Source organism: Chionomys nivalis, chromosome 19 (assembly GCF_950005125.1).
Source record: "Chionomys nivalis chromosome 19, mChiNiv1.1, whole genome shotgun sequence".
NCBI lineage: Eukaryota > Metazoa > Chordata > Mammalia > Rodentia > Cricetidae > Chionomys > Chionomys nivalis.
The window spans coordinates 14,952,529-14,976,992 of NC_080104.1; the positions used below are offsets into that span (position 1 = coordinate 14,952,529).

Here is a 24,464-nt window from a genome sequence, read left to right on the forward strand (position 1 = left end):
TCCCTACCCTATGCTCCCCACTCCCCCAAACAGCCCCTCTTCTCTTTTCATAACACAGTTGTGTGAGGGTATATTATGAGATTTTAGGGAGGGAAAGAGAACACACACACACAGACACACTTGCATGCTGTCTGTCTGGGGCTTGAACTTGCCGCATGGGGTGGGAGTGTCCCTCATTTCAGGTGACAGGCCACAGCAGGAGTCCAAAGGCAAAGTTTCAGGCCCACAAGACAAAGGACAGCTCAACTCTTAAAGGCTTCTAAGGCAGAGTGTGGGCTGGAAGGAGCTGCGTTGTGAGGAAGCAGGTTCAGTTAACATGTGACCCATGCAGCGTACATGAGTGATGATACAAAGGCCCTTGGGGGAGAGTGGGACCATAGTCAAGCTGCTGCGGCGAGAAACCTTCTCGCTTTGGTCTGAAGGACCCGGATACTCACTCTGTTCTGCGCATGTGTAGTGGAGTTGAAGGAATTCATGTCTGGCTTTTACGTTAAAAAACAAAACAAAGAAACCCTGTCTCGAAAAACCAAAAAAAAAAAAAAAAAAAAAAAGCCATAGTGTTTGCCTTAATTCTTTGAGAGTTTTCATGCAATATCTGATGATCATAGTTCCTCTCCCCTCCTCCACACAACTCCTCCCAGATTCCTCCTCCCTACCACCCCCACATTGCAGAAGAGGAGTGGAAAGATTGTGGTCCTCAGGCTCTCCGGCTCTTCCCGCCCCTCTTCTTGCAATGTTCCCTGGGCCTTGGGTGTAGGACTGTGTTGTGGATTGGTTGGTGATGGGCACCCACGAGTCTGTTGCTCTCTGCATGCTGACCAGATGCCGGTTTCTATGACAGTTTCTGTCTGCTGCAGAAAGAAGGCTCTTTGATGAGGGGAGAGCTCCACTTGAATGTCAATGAAAGAATGAACTAGGAAGTTAGAAATGACTCTGGTTTAGGAAAGTGGATCTCCTGAAACTCTGGTGAACTTTGTTTATACCCAGAGCAGAATGCAGAAAGCTGACTGGGTATCCTGGGGAGGAGTTTGATCACTCTGGCTTCCCCCTGGGATGATCTGAATAGCACCTGGCCGAAGCCAGTGTCTTTGGTCTTTTTTTCCCTCCTGATAGAATTAGATATTTCAAGATGCTTGTTCGGATTCTTGCCTGGAAAACACGAGACTTGTCCGTGAGTGTCACTCGGTCCCTTCTTTTCAGGATGGTAGCAATACTTCCCTTAGTTACTTCTTCTAACTCTTGGTCCCAGGGACCAACTTTTCTAACCTATTCATGTAATCTGCTTCCAAGATTTGGGGGCAGGGACAATTGTCTGGTCACTTGGCCTAGGGAGGGGTCAGGAACTCTCATTGTTCTTTCTTTTTCTTAGAAAAAGTCATTAATTATGCACTAATTTGTTGTGTGTGCATGTGTGTGTGTGCAGGTGTGATGTTTGTGCACACACTCACACATACGCCATGGTCAGTGTGTGGTGTTTAGAAAACAACCTGTGAGAATCAGCTTTCTTTCTCTATCATGTGAGTTCTCTCTCTCTCTCTCTCTCTCTCTCTCTCTCTCTCTCTCTCTCTCTCTCTCCCTCCCTCCCTTCTTCCCTTCCTTCCTTTCCTTCCTTCCTCCCTCCTTTCATCCCTCCTCCCTCCCTCCATGTCTCTCCCTTTTTTTTTGTTTGGTTTGCTTTGGTTTGGATTTTCAAGGCAGGGTATTTCTGTGTAGGATATCTATGTAGCCCTGGCTGTCCTGGAACTTGTTCTGTAGTCCAGTTTGGCCTGGAACTTAGGGATCCTCCTGCCTCTGCCTCCTGATCCTAGGATTAAAGTTGTGTGCCACCACCACCTAGCTCATGATCCTTTCTTAAACTGAGTTTGAACCAACTTCACTGCTCTGTCCCGTACCTAGCCCATCTTTTTGCCTTTAAAAGCCTTCTTGACAATGAACTCCCTGTATGGTCTGCATGTGGTGTGCAGCATGTTTTGATGGGTGGATACAAGGACAAGTCATTATTACAATTAAGACATGCATAAACTCCTTCCCTAGTCTCTGTCATTCACCACCTGAACCCTAAGCCAACACATCTGCTCTCTTTCTACAGACCATCTTGCTTGCCTAGGGTTCAGGATGAATCGAATTATGTGCTGCACCTGGGGGGAGGGTTGGCTTGTTTGCTCGGGTAGTCTAGTAAATACATGGTGTTATATTCCTAGTGTTTTTATTTTTCCTCACAGCTTGAGAAAATGGCCAGGGGCTTTTCAGTCATTGTCCTGTCTTCTGGATAAACCATGTGAGATACTTCTTAGCCCACTTTGTAATTAGTCTCATTTCTGTTTAATTAAGGATAAAGGAGGCAGGGTTGAACCACTGAAGTTACTTATTTTTTTGCTGTTTTTTTTTTTAAAAAAAGGTTTATTTATTTCGTGTATGAATATTTTGCTTGCATGGATGTCTATGCAGCACATGTATGCAGTGCTCACAGAAGTCAGAAGAGGGCAGCAGATCCCCTGGAAGAGATGGTTGAGGTCCACCAGGTGGGTGACAGAACTGAGCCCAGGTCCTCTGCAAGAACAAGTACTCTTAAGCACTGGCCCATCTCTCCAGCCCCAGCATGACCATTTTTGTCCTCGGGCACCTAAGCCACAAAGTCTCATCTGATTCCATGCGTGTCTTCTCTGCCAGGTGGCTCTGAAGAAGATTGTCCTTGATTACGACTCCTATCTTTATTCCGTTGATAAAAACTGGGTTAATGTGATCTCATTGGACGAATCTCCAGTGTGAGAAAGGGCATATGTGCCTGAGGGGGGAAAAGAAGACAAGGGACATTATTGCTGCTATTCTTGATTCTACTATAAAAGTGACAATAAGCCTACGGACTGTCTTAAAACTGGGACTGATTCTGGGAATGCGCTTAGGAAAACTGCAGCCGATGCCTGCTTGGTTGGGAGGGACAGCCCTCCACCGCCACCACAGGAGCCTGCATTTGTCCGCTATCTAGCCCAACAGATGAAAATACCACGGTTTTCAGTCACTGCTGGAAAATGAGATAGCATAGACTTCAACGCAGTGTGTAGTCTGCAGGAAAGAGCCCTGGAAGTTGTCTGTCTTTCTCTGCCCCTGCCCACCCCGCCTCCCACTGATGAGGAACAAATGTCTGGAGAGGTGAAGTTCAAAGCGGTCTGTCCGGTTGGACGCAGTGAAAAGGAAGCAAGGGGCTGGGGTAGGCACTTTTCCCAACACTTGAACTGTGTCTGGAATTTAAGTACTTTTTTTTCCCCGTTTCTTTAAACCATTTTACTGTTTTGAGAAATTCATTCCTGCAAATAATGAATGTTGAGCAAATCTTCCCCATTCTCATTCTCCAGTTTGTCCTCATCTTCCAATTTTCCCTACCAGTGTTATGTGCTCTATTTGAAAATCCACTGAGCTCTGTAGCGCCTTCTACTGGACATGCGTAGTGTGGACATTTGAGTGAGACCATACCCCATAGGCCTTGGCATGTGAACACTTGGTCCACGGTCAGTGGTGCTGTTTGGGAAGAATGAGGAGGTGTGGCCTTATAGGAGGAAGTGTGTCACTGGGTGGGATGAACTTTGAGAATTTAAGGATTCATGTCATTTCTAATTCACTCTCTCTCTGCTTCCCGGTTGTGGTTCAAGACGTGAGCATCCAGTTCCTGCCACCTGCTGTCTCCTCTCTACCATCATGGACTCTAACCCTCTGGACCCACAAGCCCAAATAAACTCTTCTGTACTTTTCTTTTCTCATGATATTTTGTTACAGAAACAGAAAAGTAACAAATAGAGACAGCCTTTCAATGACCACACCTTTAAGAAAAACTGGCTCTTCAGCTGGGGATTCCCATAAACCCTTTCTCCATGGATGCTGAAAGTTGGCTGCATTGATCCTGTGCAGCTCTTGTGCATGCAGTCACAGCCACTGTGGTTTTATGTGTGTGATGACCCTGCCGTGTCCAGCAAATACTATTTTTGGATAGATACCCACTACATCAATTCTCACAATCATTCTGCCTCCTCTCCCACGATGACCCCTGAGCTTTTAGAGGAGAAGATAGAATACAGATGTCCCAGTTATAACTAATCACTCCACAGCTAGAATTTAAATAGTTTTGATGAGAACCTAAATATATTTAATAATGGTGTTGTCATAATTCAATGTAAAATGGGACTGAAGCTTTTAAGTATGTCTACAACTTAGCTCGAAACACAATATATCTCTTCTACTTCTTCCTCCAAGAGTATAATGACCTCGAAATGTTTACATCTCCAGTAGTCATCAGGACATGAATTCAGGTGGGAACAGTACTTTCTCAACCTCATGAGGTGTCACGCCTCCCTCCCCCAGGTCAGTTTAGAAAATAATAGATGTCCATCATTGAACATAAGCCCATCATCCCATGCCATCTGCTCAGCAGCTGGCATAAGAAGTAAGGGGTTAGCTGGGGCTGGTCTAAGCATACTCCTCAACCCTAGGATCTTGATAATCAATGCTGTAGGTGTATGTGTCTGTGTGTGTTGTGTGTGTGTGTGGTGTGTGTATATGTTATGTGTGTGTTGTGTGTTGTATTGGTGTGTGTGCGCTTTATGTTGTGTGTGGTATGTTTTGTGTATGTTTTTTGTGTATTGTGTGTGTATGTTATGTGGGTGTGGTGTATGTGTGTGGTATGTTTGTGATGTGTGTGGTGTGTGTATGTGTGTGTGTGGGGTGTGTGTGTGTGTGTGTGTATGTGTGTGTACATGCCTATGAATATCAAATTCCCAGAATTGCTTTATCAGCCCTGAGCACAACCCAGATGTATGGCCCTGTGGTACTGTCATCTTTTAAGAGTTACTCTCAGATTCTCTTCCTACTGAAAATCTCTCTTCTTACCTTTTACAATCTTTGGCTGTATTGTAACTCACCTTTGTGTTGCAATATGCTGAACGGCTTTAAGCATTTGGATTTGGTAACTATATCCGAGGAGTTTTGCTGCACAAGAAAAAAGGAGTTTATGTTGGGTAACTAGTCAGAAATCAGAAGACTTGGAGGTCATTCAGGTTTGGTTCCTCCTTTATGAGCCTTTATAATACAGTTTGGGAGCCCATGCCCTATATTTCTGCCGACACAGTAATTTGAGGAATAACACTTAGAAGGAAAAAAAGCATTACAATTACTAGTCTTTAACATTTTCAATATAACCTAGGGTGATGGCGGATGTCTTTAATCCCAGCACTCAGGGAGGCAGAGGCAGGTGGATCTCTTTGAGTTCGAGTCCAGCCTAGTCTACAGAGTGAGTTCCAGGACAGCCAGAGCTGCTACACAGAGAAACCCTGACTCAAAAAACAAACAAACAAAAATTTTAAAGATAGCTATAGACTAAACTAAGGATAAGGTGGAGGTAGCTTTATTTTGGTTCATCAAGGAAAGATACTTCCCCTTGGGAAAACACGGGCATTTTTATAGACTTATTTAGATTTTTCTTTAATTCCTTTTGTTTGGGGGGTTTTATTTGGTTGGTTGTTTTTGTTTGGGGGGACAGGTTTTCTCTGTGTAACAGCCCTGGCTGTCCTGGAACTCACTCTGTAGGCCAGGCTGGACTCGAACTCAAAGAAATCCACCTGCCTCTGCCTCTGAGTGCTGAGATTAAAGGTATGGCCACCATACCCGGCTTCTTTAACATCTCTTAATCTGTTCTACTGCATGACGTTGGTGTTTGGTGGTGTTATTTTGGTTTGGTTTGGTTCTTGAGGCAGGGTCTCACTGTAGCTCTGGCTAGCCTAGAACTCATAAAGAGCATACTGCCTCTGCCTCTTGAGTTGTGGGGTGAGATTAAAGACATGCACTGCCACACAATCAAAGAGTGGACTCTTAATTCTGTCTTGACTATGGGTGACAGCATGGCCTCATGGAAAACCAGAATATCTTTTTTTTGGGGGGGGGGGGGGGTTTGAGACAGGGTTTCTCTGTAGCTTTTGGTTCCTGTCCTGGAACTAGCTCTTCTAGACTAGGCTGGCCTCGAACTCACAGAGATTCATTTGCCTCTGCCTCCCGAGTGCTGGGATTAAAGGCGTGTGCCACCACCGCCCGGCTCCAGAATATCTTAAAGTTACCACCAAACAAGAAGCCTGGTTAAAAATCTTATTTCTTTCCTTCCTTCTTTCTTTCTTTCTTTCTTTCTTTCTTTCTTTCTTTCTTTCTTTCTTTCTTTCTTTCAAAACAGGGTTTCTCTGCAGCTTTGGAACCTATCCTGGAACTTGCTTTATAGAGCAGGCTGGCCTCGTACTCACAGAGATCCACCTACCTCTACCTCCCGAGTACTGGGATTAAAGGTGTGCACCATCACCACACGACTACTTCATTCTTCTTACCTTTTGTAATCCTTGGAGAGGGAAATGCCAAGCCAGGAAACTATCAGTCCCGGCGACTAAGCATACAGGCTGGCACAGTGGTCCCATTGGCTGTTGTACACAACTTAGCCCTCAAACTGTTAAGTCCGACATAATGGTCTCTCTGGACATTGTCCATCCTTGCTCTCTGAGGGTGTCTTCTTTAACAATGGTCTCTCTGTCTTTTGCCTATTCTCACCCCGAAAGAGCGTGGTCCTCCACAGTGATCTCTCTTGCCCTTCTCCATGATCATGCCTGAGAGTGCCTTGTGTTATTCCTTAATGAACGCTGTCTTCAGTGTTTCATCTCCTGACTCTTGATGTTACTAACAACCTCTTATTCCACGTACAAAGGCTATGATTCTATTTTAAAGGAAATAGGATAGTCACTCATTCATTGCTTCATCTGCCTTTTAAAGTATTGTCAATGCCTGAGTTCATTTCCAAATGAACTGTGTTTCTGTACCTTTACAATTCCAGGAACCAACTAGGAAGTGGCTTTGAAGGAAACGATGCCCCTTTTCATACCCATGCTTATACTTCATTGATTTCTACCTTTGCTACCAGAAATGAAAGAGCTAATGTTTGTTGTAAACAGAGGAGCTGGTACAGCTTTGCCTTACTCTTGTACAACTTAGCATTTAGCTAAGTGGATTAGTGAGTAATCCACTGCATGTGGGTAGACAGACACTGGAGACTGTGATAATTTAGAAACTGAATCACAGGCCTGGAAAGAGGGTGCAGCAGTTGGGAACACTTGCTGCTTGCTCTCCAGGAACTGGGGTTCAGTTCCCAGCACCCACACGGTGGCTTACAAGGATTTGTATCTCCAGCACCAGAGGACCACGGCCTTGGTGAGCATCAAGCATGCACACAGTGTACATACTTACACACATGTAGTCAAAACAGTCATATGCATATAATAAAAATAAACATGTTTTAAAAATTAAAAATGAGCCCTTAAGCTGAAATAAAATGATTCGAGCAAAGACAAGCACTTCTTAGGAAGTAGAATAGTGTTTAGATTTTCCATTTGTTAATATTTATTCATCATTCCCTCATACTGAAAGCTTTGGCTTGCTGCACACTGTTTCAAGCATCAGGAATACAGGAAGGAATCCTCCATTCCCGCTTTCATTCCATAGGACATGGCTGCTAAACTAAGAAGGGAGACACAGGTTCACCAACACCCGTCTGCCGAGCAACCTCTGCAGAACACAGAGTAGATAGATGGTCCTTGCTGAGAACATCATTGGCTTCCTCTTCCATCCTTTCTGCCATGTCTTTCTTATATCTTCAGTGTCCTTCCCCCCCCCCATCACCTCCTGGCCCTCTTTCGGTGACCTCTCGGCATCCTGCTCCCACCTGGACCTGCTACTCAGATCCCTCATTCAGACAGGCCTCGAGTCAAGAAGAGGCCACTCTTGCTATCTTTATTTTGCTTGTCTCCCTGGGACTCCTCATCCTCCCATCATCTTCACTCAGTTGCTTTCCAAATCCCACGAGTTTAACGAGCCCACTGCTTTTGGTCCTGTGTTTATACTTCGCCCCCTTCCTTTCTCGTGTTCCTGTCTCTCACAAGGCTCCTGATCTTAAACGCTATTGCTTCCCATGCTGCCTACATTCGTATGGCTGTGTGTAGGGGAACAAGAGTGCAATGCCCACAGAGGCCGACGGGTGTCACCGAACTCCCTGGATCTGGTTTGTGAACCACCTGTGTGGGAGGCTGGGAACTGAACCTGGGTTCTCTGCAAGACCTTAATGAGATCTTAACCACGGAGCCATTTTTTTTTTCCTAGCTCCTATCTCTGCTTCACTATCTAATAATCCATAATCTGAGTACTTGGGGTTTTTATTTTTCATTCAAATTCCCTCAGACAGAGCAAGAGACAACCACTGGGTGGATTAGTTTTGATTATTGACTTGCCATAGCCAGGGCCACCTGGAAAAGGAATCTCAATACTTATCTACCTTAGACTGACACAGAGGCGTGCCTGTGAGGGAAAATATTAATGAGGCTCCCTGAGCTGTGTAAAAGTGACAAGGTGAGCTGAGCACATGCTCCTGTTCTCTCTCTCTCTCTCTCTCTCTCTCTCTCTCTCTCTCTCTCTCTCTCTCTCTCTCTCTCTCCTTCCCTCCTCTCCCCTCTCCTGCTCCTGACCGTAGGCCGGCTGCTTTGGGCTCCTGCCACCTTGACTGCACTGTAACAAATGACCTAGGAGTGTGAGCCAAACAAACCCTTCCTTGCTTTTTCCCTGATAGCCTATCACAGGAACAGGAAGTGAAGGAAGGACACTCATTTAACCAGACAACCAAAAATATCTAATTTTTAACCACCTGGCCTGAATCAAAATGGGGAGGGGCTGTGGATGCAGAAGAAACAGGCCCTCGCTCAGTGGCCACCATTGTCTAGTGAGCACCTGACATGGCAGGGAGAAACGCTGCCAGGCATCGGAGCCTTTGCTTCTGTTTTTTCGTTTCACTTGAGGATGTTTTTCTGTCTTAAGTTTTCAATGAGGAAAACACCAGCTTCCTGCTCTGAAGGGTAGGGAGTGCCCTGCCCCATATTTTCACTGATAAGTATTCTTCATGTAACTTCCTCCTTTTCCTGAGACTACATAACGTTAGTTCACACCTTCTGGTCCTGGTGATTTGAGTTCAAGACATACTATTAAAATCACAGACTGGATGAGCCTCCTTGAGTCACTATGAAACTTTCCTCACACCTATAGTCTGTGGTGTCTAAGTCAAAGCACAGTGACCAGGATGGGCTATGCTTCTTACATCCAGAGCAGTGGTTTCTACCAATGGAGATCGATGACATCCTACAATGACTTCCTCACTGAACTGAGCTTTATTCTACTGTTTTTGAGTACACCACATGCGCGTGGGTGTGCACAAAGGCCAGAAGAATGTGTCAGATCTCTCGGAGCTGGAGTGTCAGATGGTTATGAGGCGCCTCCTTGTGGGTGCTAGGGACCAAACTCAGAGAGAATAGCAAGTGCTCCTAACCACTGAGCTGCCTCCCCAGCCCGTAACTTTGCTTTTGTTTTCATTTAATATTGCCAAGGTGATTTTTATCAAGGAAAACATTGAGTTGGTGCTTGCTCACAGTTTCAGAGGACTAGTCCATTATCATCATATCATGTCAGGGGTGAGGCAGCAGGAGGCAAACATTCTAAGATGCCACATGTGGCCTTCTCGAGACTCTGCTCCGCTGTGTGCCACTCTCCTCTCCTTGCCCTCCCTCCCCTTTCTTCATGCCCAGGCTTAAATCTGCCTTAGCAAGTTTTCTTAACAAATTCCAACCCTGCTTCATACTGGCCTGCCTTGTGAGTCTTTTCTGCATTCTGGGTTAAGAATACCACCTTAAAACAGAGCTGACAAGAGTCTCTGAACTCTCTGGCCACACCAGTGGCTGGCGGCAGCACAGAGCTACATCTCGGCAGCCCTAACACAACACCAGAAGTCTCGCAGGTTTCAAGTCTTCCTATGCATTTACCCAGCCCCTCCTGACTTTTGTAGCTCTCTACCTATCCGTCAGCCCTGGCCGAGCACCATACCAAGTAAAGATGCTAGAAAAATAAGAGCCTTGCACAGAAGTGAGTTAGCCACAGACAACAGAGGGGGAAACACAAAGCTGGAACCTCATGCCTCGGAGTTGAAGGTCATTCATTACCTTTGATGTTTGCTTCCAGGAACTTAATGGAGTCAACTTGTCCGACAGAAGTTGCCGCAGCTGTCAGGGCATAAAGCAAGCAAAATAACGAAAAGAGACAGATGATCAGGCATCAGCGTGCTAGGAAAACAGCACCCTTTGAAGCTGGTAATTAGCAACACTGCTTCTAAGAAACACTTCTAGACCATTAGCACAAACACACAGTAGACGGCTCTCACAACCTTGCTCCCGAGATGCAAGACAGGAATGGAACGTGAAGCAACAGTATCTAACGTAGGAATGCGTGAACATCTGGCCATCATTGCTGGGGTGAAGTTTATCCACGGAGGGAAGGGTTTCCTAACTTGCATTTGGTAGGAATGTGACAACCTTTACAATCTTTAGGAAACTGCCTGTCTGTGAACAGGTGGTAATATATGGCAAAAGGGTTTACAAGAAAATTCTTTCTATTTTTAGTGTAGTGGCATTTCATTTGTATTTTAATAAACAAAAGTTGACTGAAGATCAGAGAGTAAAACAGCCCCACTGGTCAGCCTTTTAGACCAGGCAGTGGTAACACACACCTTTAATCCCAGGAACCACACTAGTTATCATAGAAACTGGGCGGTGTGCATGCTTTTAATCCCAGTGGTGCATGCCTTTAATCCCAGCCCTAGAGAGGATTGTAAAATGGGAGGAGACAGCTCTCAGCCTGTCTTATTCTGAGATTCCTGAAGGAAAGGTGGCCATTTTCGGGCTGAGGTCGAGGTAAGCAGTGGCTGGTTGCTTTGTTTTTTGAATCTTCAGGTTGATCCCTGATTTCTCTCCCTGAGTTTTTATTAATCATGCTTCATTTGTGTGTATGAGTGTTTTTTGGCATGTATGTCTGTACACCATGTGTATGCCCAGTGCCTATGGAAGCCAGAAGAAGCATCTGGTCCCCTGGAATGGGAGGTATAGGTGGCTGTTAAATCATCATGCAAGTGTTGGGAACCACACCTGGGTCCTCTCAAAGAGCAACTCCAGCCCCAATAATAAAATCTTTTTGTGTTCTCACTAAAACATCAATTACTGCCTTTACCTCTTAATATAACTGCTTGCTGCTTGGGAGGAAAAATGAAGAGATGTGGTTCTTTACAATTTTTTTCCTATTTATCTTTCACTAGGACTAATAGTCCTTTGTTGGGAATTTTGTTTAATGAGAGAAACCACTGAGTATTCAACAGCCTGGAAATGTAGACGCTGTATCCTTTCCACATATTTTAAATAAACAGGCAAAGGAAGTCAAGGCACAAAAGAGAATTAATCCCCTCAGAAAGCAATTTGATCCTTGATCCATTGCCAAAGCATAATTTAAATTAAAAAGAGATTTTCCTGCCTGCTTTTGAGGCAGAATCTCACCGCTCTAGCTGGTCTGTAACTCTCTGTGTACCACAAACTGGCTTGAAACTTGCAATCCTCTTGCCTCAGCCTTCTGAGTTACTAGGATTATAGATATGTATCCACCACACCAGGCTTAGAAAGAACAAATGTAAAAAGCCCCCCTCTCTCTTTCTCTCTTTCTCTCTCTCTCTCCTCTCTCTCTCTCTCTCTCTCTCTCTCTCTCTCTCTCTCTCTCTCTCTCTCTCTCTTTCTCCTCTCTGTCTCTTCTCTCTCCTCCCTCTCTCTCCCCTCCCTCCCTTATTTTCTCTCTCCCCTCTCTCTCTTCTCTCCTCCCCTTCCCTCTCTTCACTCCTTATCTCTCTCCCCTCCTCTCCCTCTCTCCTTTTCCCCTCTCTTTCTCTCTCCCCTCCCTCTCTCCTCTCTCTCTCTCCTCTCTCTCTCTCTCTCTCTCTCTGCTATAATGTTCACTTTACTTGTAAATGAATCTATATACTTCATCAGCAAGGATGGCTTATGTCTTTTGTCTCCTGGATGATTCTGTCTTTTGTGAAATTATAGAATTTATTGCCTAAGTACCCATCATGTATATGACAAAGGCCTTGGATGAACTGAAGGGAAGGTTTTAAATATGCCTGCAATAGTGAATGAAGGGAGAAATGAATATACACATACCTTATTATCCAAGAGAATTCCAAAACAGAAGATGAAAAATCCCTTTAACAACCAAAGCAAAGAGTAAATCATAGGTATTATATTGTGTTTGCTTTTCCAGACAAGAAGTAATCTGTATATTATACGGCCCAATTTTATCACCCTGTACGACACCTTATATTCTAATGTCAATTTTTTTTTTCTCATTTGGAAGGTAAGGCAAAATTCTATAACCCAGGCTAGACTGGTACTTACTATGTAGCCCATGCTGGTCTCTAAGTTGTGAATCTTCTGCCTCTACCCCTGAGTTACAGGCATGTAAGCCCTAGGGTTATAGGCATGAACTATATGCTCAGTGTGAGCTTCTTTTCTCTCTGCCCTCCTGCTGGACTATAGGTTTCTGGAAGGCAAGAATAGCATGATCTCTACGGTGCCTGGTACATCCCAGAGTGCTCACAGATGCTTTGCCATGAGTGTGTTAATGTGCAAAGGATTGAATGAATGAAGCTGTAAACTCCTGTGGAACTTTATCCTCCCCTATGGTGTTATTCAAAGCCCCAATGACTGCCGTTATCTTAGTCTTTCTTAGACCAAACATTTAGTAAGCATTTATCACATACGTGTGATGGCACCAGGCACTGAGCTTCAGCATCCCTATGCCCAGGAGGACAGCAAGGTCTCTATGAGTAAGCTTCGCTTCAAGCATGTCTCTTAGCAAGTCTTGGCAAAAGCTTTCTTCCTCTCCATCAGAGAACCTTTCATCTGTGCATGTCAAATAGCGCTCCACTCCCAAGCCTGCTCTTCCTAGTGCTCTCAAGCCCTGTGACCATCGGGAGCATGCTCTCCGTGACTACGTCTATATCACCACCTGCACGTGGACTGCTGCGTTGCCTGGTGCATCACCTCCAGGGAACTCTCAAAGCATTTACTGAGACTGCGGCACTGTGTGTGCCAGCTGCTGATTTACCGCTCTTAATTCTCAAAATTGCTCTATAAGCAGAACTGTGGTCCTTGCTCGTCAGCTGAGGGAACTGAGGGATGGGGAGATTAAGCACACAGTTGACACATGAGAGAAAAGAACCTGAAAGTAAGACTAGCATTTCCCCGAGTCATTGCCCCAGGTGGTCCTACCTTACCTGCAATAAAATGGCTGGAGACTTTCTTCAAGTATATCAAAACCTAAGGATTATTTTTCACATTTATTCTGAACACTCTCTGGCTATGGAATATAAATGACATCCTTAGTAGTATGGATCAGCTAGTTTGTTTTTTGGGAGGGGAGTAAAGACTATCTTGTAAGTCTTAGGGGCTTTGGAAGATACATACCATCTGTTTCAGTTCCTCTCCTATGGAGAGAAAAGAGCCATAGGCCCTATGTATAGTAACGGACATAGCTATGTTCCACGAAAATGTCTTTTACGTAATCTGCCTGTTGGTGTCGGGTTGCTGGCCTCTGTTTATTAAATTCTCAGGACTTGCTTTGTATCAGTCAAGGCCAACAGGTACTTATGAGTCATTCTCTTTCTCTGCTTTGTCAGAGATTTCTATGAGAGGATGAGGACCAAGTCAACCCCAAAAGAGACTAGGTATGTGAACTCTAATAGATTTAAGCTCTGCCATGGGTTACTGGGAAAGTTCAGAATTCTGCTTTGGTACGACATGAACTGCTGGGGGAAATGGATGGGTCTGTCTTCTCTCTGTTTCCACACACTTTGTATTAGAGCTGAGGAGATGAGATCACCTCCATCCACCAACTCTAGACATATATGATAGTGTTCGGTTGGAACCTTCAGCTTGCCCCGGCATGGTCTGAGAAGCCTCCTCTCTCTCTCTCTCTCTCTCTCTCTCTCTCTCTCTCTCTCTCTCTCTCAACCCTCTCACAGAATCGCCAACAAAGAAAAGGCACCAAAAGCCCAGTTCCCCTGTTCCTGGTGGCTGCAGTTACTCCTCTCCTGAAGCTGCCCAAGTCCCCGCCTAAAGCATTCAGTTTTAACCATTGGGCACAAGCTCAGCTTGTGGTGGACATGCCATCGCCCTGAGCCTACAGACTGCTTTAGTTCACACGTGTGACTTCTCCTGCCTTGAGCTCTGGGGCTGGAAAACTCACGCAGAAGTTGCTTGCTCAAATAAACTTGTTCTTTTCCTTTTTCAATTTGGCTTGATCTGGCTTGCGGCATCAGCAGAGAAACCTATTATTGGGCTTCAGAAAGCCTATTACGCAGGAATGCATAATACAACATTCTTATTGTTCTTACCTGGAAAGCATTGAGTAAAGCGAAAAGAACATGCCAAGCCAGGTTCTGGCTGTCCACCATCGTTCCTATCCCGAAGCCCCAGGTGAGCCCCAGCAGTGGGGTCAGAACGAGGAGGCTCTTTCCCATGCGGATGGCGATGACCTTGTCGTCCCGACTCAGTCTGTCCCCAACCGCTGGCCTCCAGAGTTTCCTAAGGACCAGCAGCACCACAGCCAAGTTCACAGCCACAATGGTCAATGCAGGAACAACGAACGCCAAGAGAGGTTTGCTCTCGTCCGACCAGTTAAGCCAACACACGTTGTTCCTTCGGTAGCTGTTGCTAGGCTGGGTGACTGCAATGGTGATGATGGATATAAGGAGAGGGCACCCATAGCCCAGGCAGAACCCTATAGCCATCATGGTGGGCATAGCCATGTGATGGAACACGAAGACGATGCGGTAAGCCAGCAGAATGCCGAGCGCTAGCATCCAGAAGAACAAAGCGAGGTAGAAGAAGTGGGTGAAGAACACTGCGGCTACACAGACGCCAGAAGCGCTGGCGGTGGGGTCGACAATGGCAGCAACGATAAACCAGACATCAGCTATTAAGAGCGACAGGGCCGTGTTCACCAGGCAAACGTGGCGCGTGTATGAGGTTTGGCTTTTCTTGGTTTGCTTCCAAAACAGAAACTCGATGATCAGGCATAAGATTAGACTTGCAATGGAGATGCTCAATCCTATGTACGTGATCCATTTCACCACAGGGACAACCGAGGAGGGGACAAGGGGTGACATGAGCATGGAGAAGGCCGTCAGGTGAGTACATCGGCACAGGACTGTGTCTGCAGTTTCGTTAACTAGCTGGCAGCCTGCATCGCTCCACAGCAAGTGACTGAAATCCCAAAACACACAATGAGGCTGGCTCAGGTTTCCCTTTATCTTGGAAAGATTCAGGAAAATTTCACTGATGGAATAGTTTTGGATAAGAGTGGATATCACAGGCCCGTTGATCTGTGCACTTCCGCTGTGGGTGGTGGGTAGAATGCTCCCAAGGGTCAATGAGGTCATGCTGATAATAGTCTTTGGATGGGGTTTCTGGAATTGATCTGGTTTGATAAGCACGTGACCTTGGATGGGCTGAGAGGCATTTTGCTGTCTCATTTCAATCTGGTAGTTGTAACCCTGTGTGCTTTGTATCTGGGTCACTGGAATCCCTTTCCAGTCGATGAATGTTCGAGAAAAATGAAGAGGCAGATTACTGGAAGGTACCAGAATGCTGGTGATCTCCAGAGACTCCAGCAGCTGGGAGCTGGTGCTCCTGTCTTCTTGGGATAAAATCGTCCAGTTAGTTATGGAGGCCGAATTCAGGATATGATCGGCTATGTTGATGACATTCTGAAACATGAGAATCCAAGTCAGTTTAGGTCTCCTGAGACTGGAGATCTGAGAGTGGACGGCCGCTCTTATTAAGGGGAAATGGTCATAGAATTGGTGGGCTGAGGATCACAGTAAAATTAAGAATTATATCAGCTCTGTCACCCAATACAGTAGAAGTGCTTGGGTAAAGAAACTTGGGTCAATGTGGTAAGATACCTCAGCGGGTAGGGTGTCTGTCTGCTGTCAATCTTGGTGACTTGAGTTCAATTCCCAGGACCCACAGGATTAAAGGAGAGCACCGACGCCCACAGGTGGTCCTCTGGTCTCCATACACACACTATGGTGTATGCCCCCCAACGCACAATAAATGACTTTTTAAAGTTGGGTCCAGAGTAATCTACAGTCACAGTAGGATTTTTCTTCAGCATGGAGGAACAAGCATTGTACACCACGCAAGTTCCTTTATCTTTATCCCTGAGATGGAGGGAGAACAGAACACGCTACATGGGGAGAGACGACTGCATTGTTGAACATGCTACACGGGGAGAGATGCCTTCACTGGTGAACACAATACATGGGAGAGATGCCTGCACTGGTAAACATGCTACGTGGGAAGAGATGACTGTACTGGTGAACACGCTACAGCACAAAGACAGACGTGTGACTTCCAACAGCTCCTCCATTTTGCTTCTTTCACTAACGTTAGAATGTGCTTTTGTTTTATCACATCATACTTTATTTTATTACTTTCCTGAGAACCCTGTTCTTTTCTGATGAGAGACCAAAAGAGGGAGAATATGAACGGGAGGAGAGATGGGAAGAACTGGTTGGAGCAGAGGAGGGACGGGGCCTGTAATCAAGACACAGTGTATGAAAAACATCTACCTTCAATTAAAAAAAAAAAAAAAAACGGGGAGAGGTTTGTAAATTCGTGGTATGGATGCTCAGATTTCAATTCTTGGGTTTTCGTTGCTGTTTACTGCTTCCGTATATCAACAGAGAGCCTCAAAAACAGCGCAGTGTTGAATTGTTGGCCAGGGAGATGACTCAGACTCTGAGAGCGGTTACTCATATTGGGCCTCAAATCCGCAGTCCTCCTGATTCGGCCTCTCGAGTGCTGGAATTACAGTTCTGTGCCACCAGGCCTTGCACTGCAATTCTTTTTTTTTCTATTTTTTTCACTGAAAATCAATTTATAAAACATTCTGTTGCCTTTCCCTCCCAGTTTTCCCCACATCAACTTCCACCCAATTCCACACCTTTTTTTTCTCTCTCTCTCATCAGAAAACAAACAAGCATCTAAATAATAACAATAAGATAAAGTAAGATGAAATAAAAACAAGCAAACCAGACTAAGACAAAAGAAACAAACAAAAAATAAACAAAGGAAAAGCATAAGAAATGTATAAGGATGCAGGTGTACACACATTCGTACACACAGAAATTCCACAAAAATGCAAAACAGGAGACCATAACATATATATTCCACGGACCTGTAAACACATGGGGCTTGCCCTTAAGTGTGGCTTGTACCCCCAGTGAGCCTCTACTGAACAAAACAAAGTAGTTGCACTTCAATTCTTTTTTTTTTTTTTTTTTTTTTGATTTTTTTCGAGACAGGGTTTCTCTGTAGCTTTTGGTTCCTGTCCTGGAACTAGCTCTTGTAGATCAGGCTGGCCTCGAACTCACAGAGTTCCGCCTGCCTCTGCCTCCCGAGTGCTGGGATTAAAGGCGTGCACCACCTCCGCCCGGTTTGCACTTCAATTCTTATGGTGACCAAATATCATCATGTCATTGTAATTTAAATATCTAAACTAAATCGGTCAAGAGAAAGAAGTTCGTAAATCGTACACTGTTTAGGTCAGAATTCACAGTCACAGGGAAAAACTATAGATTGCATACGCCAAGGACTAGGGGTATAGCAAGTATTGGGCCCTAGGTTCAATCCCTACTATGGGATCTGGGGAGGGAAGAAATGAAATATTAATGCCCATGTTCAACAGTGAAGGGGTTTACTCCGTCTGCTAAGCCTGAACCTTCCCAAGCAGCCTTTTCATGGGCAGATCTGAATTGAGTCTGTTGATCCTGAGTTCATTGTATACTGTGGAAATGTCAACGAAACTCACATGGGGTCTGCTACATGGCTTCCCTGTTGTTCTCGAGTTTCCCCATCATCCATCATCCAGGCTTTTATATGCTTCCTACAAGACGTAGCATTTGAAATGAGACCTTCCACCTGGGTGTAGTAAAGTAGGCCTAGCACTCAGAGGGAGAAACCAGGATGCTTTCCAGGAGTTCAAGGCTAGCCTGGCCTGCCTATTGCATGTCAGGCCAGCCAAAGCTACATTGTAAGACCCGGCCTCAAAATATGCTAAATAAATAGTGTAGAAATGTCGTACCTGCATGGTCAAATTAGACACCGTTAAAGAGTTCTTCAGCGACAGGGATGACACACCCCTCAGGAGCGACACCACGGAAGCCAGAGTCCCAGCCGTGGTGGACGAGCTTTGCTGAACGATGGCAGAAAGGTTTTGTACCAAAGACGACACATCTGCCTCTGTGACATTGCCTGACATCATACTGAAATTCTTAAAAAGAAGAAAGAAAAATTATGGTCTAGGGGGAGAACCCAGAAATGCTTGTATAGCATTAGACTTAAATCAGACGGCTTGGCTACAGAGCAAACAGTGAAGTGTATCGTCAGGTAACTCTACAGTAGTGGCAAAAAAAAATGGCTGTGGTTCAGGGACTCCTATGTTCTAGACCCTGGGCCAAATGCTTAATAATGCCTAATAGGAATTTGTTGATTGAGCCTCTTAAACACTCTTTGGAGGGAGTCGTGTTATTAATGATATTTTAGTTCTAAGGAAGCTGGGTCATGAAAAAATTTTCTGAAAAAAATTTCAAATGCATTACCATCTCAATAATAGGAAGATGGATAATGATTGAAATTTGGTGACTTGGCAAGGAATGTTCAGCTAAAAGCGGTATTGCTGGTACCGAGCTCTGCCAGGGCTAATCCTATGCTTGCTGTACAGAGTGAGCAGAGAGATGGGCACATGTGTCAATATGACTACTGGACTCGGTCAATCCCCACTGTGTTGCTGGGTTTAGAGTATCGCTTCTTCCTTTCAGGTCCTTCTCCTTCTGCTGTACCAGGATAACTGAGAAAGCAGCAAGCAGGAGCATTTGCTTCCATCAGGACAAGTTGACCAGGATCCCAGATCCCACCCAACCTCCTTGTACGTCTCAGCTGCCTGTACCGCTCTCAGTGGGTCCACACATCAAGGACCAATAAGGTCTAACTATTGCTGTGTTCAGAACTGGGGCAAGGAAGGACAGGGCAAGACTAGACTTCAGTGGCCAGCTGCTCAGTGTATAGATAAGAAACGCAGGGAGCAGACAGGGACTGGCAATTGTTCCAGGACACTTTTACAGTTAGCCCTCTTTGGTGTTCTCTATCCTGAGAGGAAGGCCTCTGGCTGGGATGGAAGCACTATCCAAAATGGAGGTCCGCTACAAGGGCAATGTCTGAGCCAATTTAGAAGACATTTTCCCTGTGCTTTCCATTCTTTTGTTCCTGACCATCTTCCTTCTCTTTTCCTTTCCTTTCTTTCTTTTCTTTTCTTTTTTTTTTTTTTTTTTTTTTTTTTTTTAAGAGACAGGGTTTCTCTGTGGTTTTGGAGCCTGTCCTGGAACTAGCTCTTGTAGACCAGGCTGGTCTCGAACTCACAGAGATCCGCCTGCCTCTGCCTCCCAAGTGCTGGGATTAAAGGCGTGCGCCACCACCGCCCGGCTCCTTTCTTTTTTTTTTAATACAAAGCTAGAATGGAAGCCATAGCATTGGGAGAGGAATCAAGCAACCCTGTTTCTAGTTCACTATTATTGTTAACAGATGGACCATGGTCATTTGTTTCCTGAATATTTACATTTATATTATATTTATATTTATGTTTAAATTCAAGGCCTATTGTATGGGTTACCCTCCCATCCAACCTACTCACTATTCCAACAGGAGATATTTGTACAACCTCGCTTACATTAAGTATATTGCACTGACTCAAGCTTCCCCCTAACCTTCAGTTCCAAGGCCTCTTGGATTTTCAAGACTAGTTAGCTTAGTTGCTGTTTTAGCATCTATCATATCTGTCAGCCTTGAGGGACTTCACCCAATTAAGACAAAACCATCAACTCAGGCATTTTCTGACTCTGCCTGCCACGCTCACAAGCCCTGGTTCAAGGCCCAGCAGAGCCCGCATGTTTTTGTACTCTGCCTAAAGATATAAACAGCCACATTTGACCCTCTACCAAGCCACACTCTCTGGGTGATGCCCACTGTGAAAGTCAAACTGCCAAGTTCCTAAAAAGGTGTCACCTTCTTCAGTTCTGCCAGCTGAGAGAGCACACAGTACTCCTTGGTGACCTGCCACCCAGAGTGCCGGCACCTGACGGTGATGTTTCCAAGGAAGCCACTGCTACAAGGTAGAGTATATTCATCATCCTCAGACCCGAATCCAAAGGAGACGCTGTTACATGGGGCTGGAAAATAACCGACACAGGAAGAAATAACTCCAGAACATTCTAGCACTCAACAATAACAACAATGACAAAATTGCAGGGTTTAAGCGACTTAGAAGCTATATTTGCAGATTTAAAACCCGGGAAAACGTGGAAGTACAGGTGCATTGCTGATGTCCATCCTCATTCCCCTTGTGCCTCTTGTTTGAGGATGGCTCCTCCTTCCAGGTATCTGACCAATGCCAGAAATGTCCTTATTGGGCTGTTGACCAGTTGGTGCTACGTGAAAACAAGGACAGATGCAATCCCTTGAGGAAATCCTAGGAGACAGAGGAGACGGCTCAATGTGTTGAGCACCTGCTTTGCAAGCATGCGCATCAAGAGTTCAGAGCCTCGGAGCGCACACAAAAGTCAAGTGGGCGTGGCAGCCCACCTGTTTCAGTCCCATCAGCATTCGAGAGACATAAGGAAGGAATTCCCAGATCCCTCTGACCAGCCAAACTATCTGGAAACCACGAGCTCCACATTCAGTAAGAGACCGTGCCTGATTAACAAGGTGAAAAGCAACTGAAGAAGACACCCAACATCAACCTCAGGCCTCCACGTGCAACACATGCACCCACACATACTTGTGCCCATACACATGCACCCACACATACTTGTGCCCATACACATGCAAGCGTACTTGCATACATACACATGCTGCTCACACAAGTATGTGTGGGAGGGAGAAAATACTTGATAATCTTTGCTAGGACAAAGAGTAATAATGCAACTGGAAGATGAGTGATTGTCACCGGGACATGATCCTTTCTGCCATTTACCTATTTCAAAACTGCCATATAGGAAGATGTGAGTTTAAGGACAGCCCTGGCTATATAGCAAGTTGAAACAAGCCTACTGTACCATAGGAGATCTTGTCTAATAAACCCAAAATCTGGAACTGTAAATTTCTGGCTTTTAAACTTGTAGTCATAATCTCTCACTCTCAGCACTTGGGTGTGTCAGGACAACCCATCCACATCGTTTTAGCACCAAGGGCAGAGGATCATTGACAGCGCTGAGGGTCTTATCACTTGCCCATGATTTTCATCCAAGAGACCAAAAGGGTCCCAGACGGTTGATCAGTAACATCTCCATTCAGTTTGTACATTGTTGTCATCAATTCCTCTATATTTTCCACTTAATCTTGGAACATATTTGAAAAATTATGTCAGACTTTGTTTAATAAGTCTACCATTTTTCTGGGGAAAAAAAACCTGTCATATCTCCTTAATAGTATATTCTCCTACGGCTGGCACCAGGAGATGGCATTATTGGAAGCCATTCTAGGTCTTCAAGGCCTAGAATTTTGATTTCTCCAGTGTTCTGTTTTGTGTCTGACATATCAGATAGTAAGTATTTGCTGGGTGAACGTATTGATAGATGTTGACAGATGCTATGACCGAAGACTCCTAAGGCTAAATTTGAAAAGTAAAATGAATACCCAACATTTATTGCTATCTGCATACCTCCTGATCAGCATCTTATAGTTCTTGTAGACCTGCCCCTCCATTACTCACCCCTTTGCCTCCTCCCTACAGCCTCCGAGGACCCCATGCCATTTCTCAGCTTCTGTGAGATCAACAGATTCTTTTGGAGTCCATACAGGAGTGAGGTCATACAGTATGGATCTTTCTGTGTCTGGTTTATTGCATTTAACCTAATGTCGTCTAGATTTATCCATTATGCCACAAGTCACAAGAATCCTCCTTTTCAGGGGCTGCAGTGTACTGCATATGAAAATAGCTGGAAAGCATCTGTTGACTGTTTGCATTGCAAGGAAATCATAAATGTTTGATATGATAGACGTGCTAATTACATCATTACACAGTGTCAGTACATTATCATCCCATAAATGTGCTTGATTATTCTGGGTCTAATTAAATTTTTTAAAAAAATATTCGGCATACTGGTGCACACCTATAATCCCGGGAATCAGAAGGCTGGGGTGGGGGCTTGAGAATTGGAAGCCAGTCTGGGCTAAAGAGAGAGAGAGAGACTCTCTTCCAAGAAATAGAAGAGGGGGGAGGAGAGGGGGGAGGAAAGGAGAAGAAAGAGGAGGGGAGGAGAGGGAGGGAGGGAGGGAGGGAGGGAAGGGAAGGGAAGGGAAGGGAAGGGAAGGGAAGGGAAGGGAAGGGAAGGGAAGGGAAGGGAAGGGAAGGGAAGGGAAGGGAAGGGAAGGGAAGGGAAGGGAAGGGAAGGGAAGGGAAGGGAAGGGGAGGAAGAAAATGTGTGATGGTTTGTTTTAATCATCAACATCAACTTGACATAATGTAGAATTACCTGGGAAGGAAGTCTCAGGGAGGGCTTGTCTAGATTGGGATGGTAGGGGGGTAGGTTTGCCATGGAATTTCTTAGCTGAGGTAAGAGGACTCACTCTGAATGTGAGTGTCACCATTTTTATCGGCTGGATCATGGACTTTGATGTGACCGTGACTAGCTGTTTCAGTTCCTGCTGCCTCAACTTCCCCGCAAAGTTGAACTATAGCCTGGAATTATGAGGCAAATAAACCCTGCCTCCCCCAAGTTGCTTTCGTCAAGGTATTTTACCTCAGCAAGAGGAAGTGAACTCAGACGGTGTTTTTAAACACATAGAGAGAGGAGGGTGTGTGCATTTTCCCCTGGTTTTGAGTGATGATTTAAAACCACTCTTAGCTCCAAGGCTTTTCCAGTGTGTGTACCGGCAAAGCGGTGCTGAGTCACACCTATCACAGCCTGTAGTGAGGTCAGTGTTCCAAGATGTTTATCTGAGATGCTCAGATCTCCAATTAGTAACTACGGAGAGTCAGCTGGGGTTGAGTCGTGTGGGGGCGGGGGCAGGCTGCCAGTTTTTGCTGGAAGTGGGTTTTAGAGGGATTCTCTTGGAACTAGGCATCTGCAGTCCGAAGACAGCACGCATGACTAGCGAAAGACTGAACCGGATTTACCTTTCCCGAACACTCGGAAGGAGCCGTCTTCAACCGAGAACTGCCTTTTCAGGGTCACCAGTGCCTCTTCTGCCACCTGCTTCAGGGCAGACAGGAGCTCAGCTGTGCTACTGGAGCCAGTTACTTCATAGCCCACAATGATGCTTCCCTCTCTGCAGTGAGGAGGGAGGAGAAAGAAGAGATTCACTGTCTCTGCATTTAGTATCTCAGGGCAAACGTGTGACTGCATGCTGTGGAGTGCACAGGAATAAAGAAAGAAGAGTTTCTATGTGTCTCAATGGAGCTGAGAAAGAAGCAACCGCCCCCCACACACACCCTCATGCATTTGTATGCATACACATACAAATGCACACATGCATTTCTATCCATGCATGCACATGTACATATATTCATGTGCATGCACACACATACCCATATGTATCCTTGCACACATGTACATAAAAAGGCTCATAGTCATTTTGAAATGTTTAATGTTATAATGTAGACAGGGACAGGCATAGAACGGGAAGTAAATGCCTCACACTATATACAGGTTGGGTGGAGATGGTTTCTCTGTGGGAAAAAAAAATCCCTGGTTTTTGAAACAGGCCTTTAAGACGATGTCTTGGGGTCATTACTGCTGTGATAAAACACCACGACCAAAAGCAATTTGGGGAGGAAAGGATTTCTTTTGCTTACTCTCCCAGGTGACAGTCTATCACTAAAGAAAATCAGGGCAGGAACTGAAACAGGACAGGAATCTGGAGGCAGGAACTGAAGCAGAAGCCATGGAGGAAAGGGGCTTACTGACGTGTTCCCCATGGCTTGCTCAGCCTCCACCTTATAATACCTAGGACCACCTGCCCAGGCATGGCACCACCCACAATGGGCTGGTTTCTACATCAGTCTGTAATCATGTCACGAAAATGCACCGTAGGCTTGTGTACAGGCAAATCTTACAGAGATATTTTCTCAATTGAAAATCCCTCTTCTTAAATTTGTCTCCAGCTTGTGTCAAGTTGACAGGAAACCAGTCAGCATAGATGACAAGAAGACACGTGATGAGAAGCATGTAAATATCGACGAAAGCTCTGGGACAGGCAGCGTTTGACAGACTTACAGACTAGAGTGGCTCGTCCAATACGAGAGGGAAAGGTAGAAGCAATATATGGAAACCAGCTGAAGGAAGTCAATAAAGAAAGCTGGAGGGTGAGCTAAGAAAGCAGAGCTTCGGCTTGGACTAGTTGGACAGCCAGCCATTTTTGTGGAAACTTCTAGATCGAGGTTATATTTGGCAGACTTGCTAAAAAAGCAGATTTGGG

General features: G+C 45.2%; 1 protein-coding gene across 1 annotated transcript in view; it reads right to left on the bottom strand.

Moving 5' to 3' along the window:
• Nucleotides 1-2,403: 2,403 nt before the first annotated feature.
• Adgrf1 (adhesion G protein-coupled receptor F1) overlaps nt 2,404-24,464 on the bottom strand; it is a 45,959-nt gene continuing 23,898 nt past the window's right edge. Inside the window, exons 9-16 of the mRNA XM_057751324.1 lie at nt 23,164-23,315; nt 20,052-20,215; nt 18,076-18,264; nt 14,321-15,694; nt 12,087-12,128; nt 10,053-10,112; nt 4,911-4,977; nt 2,404-2,785 (exon numbers count right to left, since the gene is read on the bottom strand). Of these exons, the coding sequence (XP_057607307.1) occupies nt 2,712-2,785; nt 4,911-4,977; nt 10,053-10,112; nt 12,087-12,128; nt 14,321-15,694; nt 18,076-18,264; nt 20,052-20,215; nt 23,164-23,315 (2,122 nt within the window). The 3' untranslated portion in view covers nt 2,404-2,711. The remainder of the gene's footprint in view (nt 2,786-4,910; nt 4,978-10,052; nt 10,113-12,086; nt 12,129-14,320; nt 15,695-18,075; nt 18,265-20,051; nt 20,216-23,163; nt 23,316-24,464) is intronic.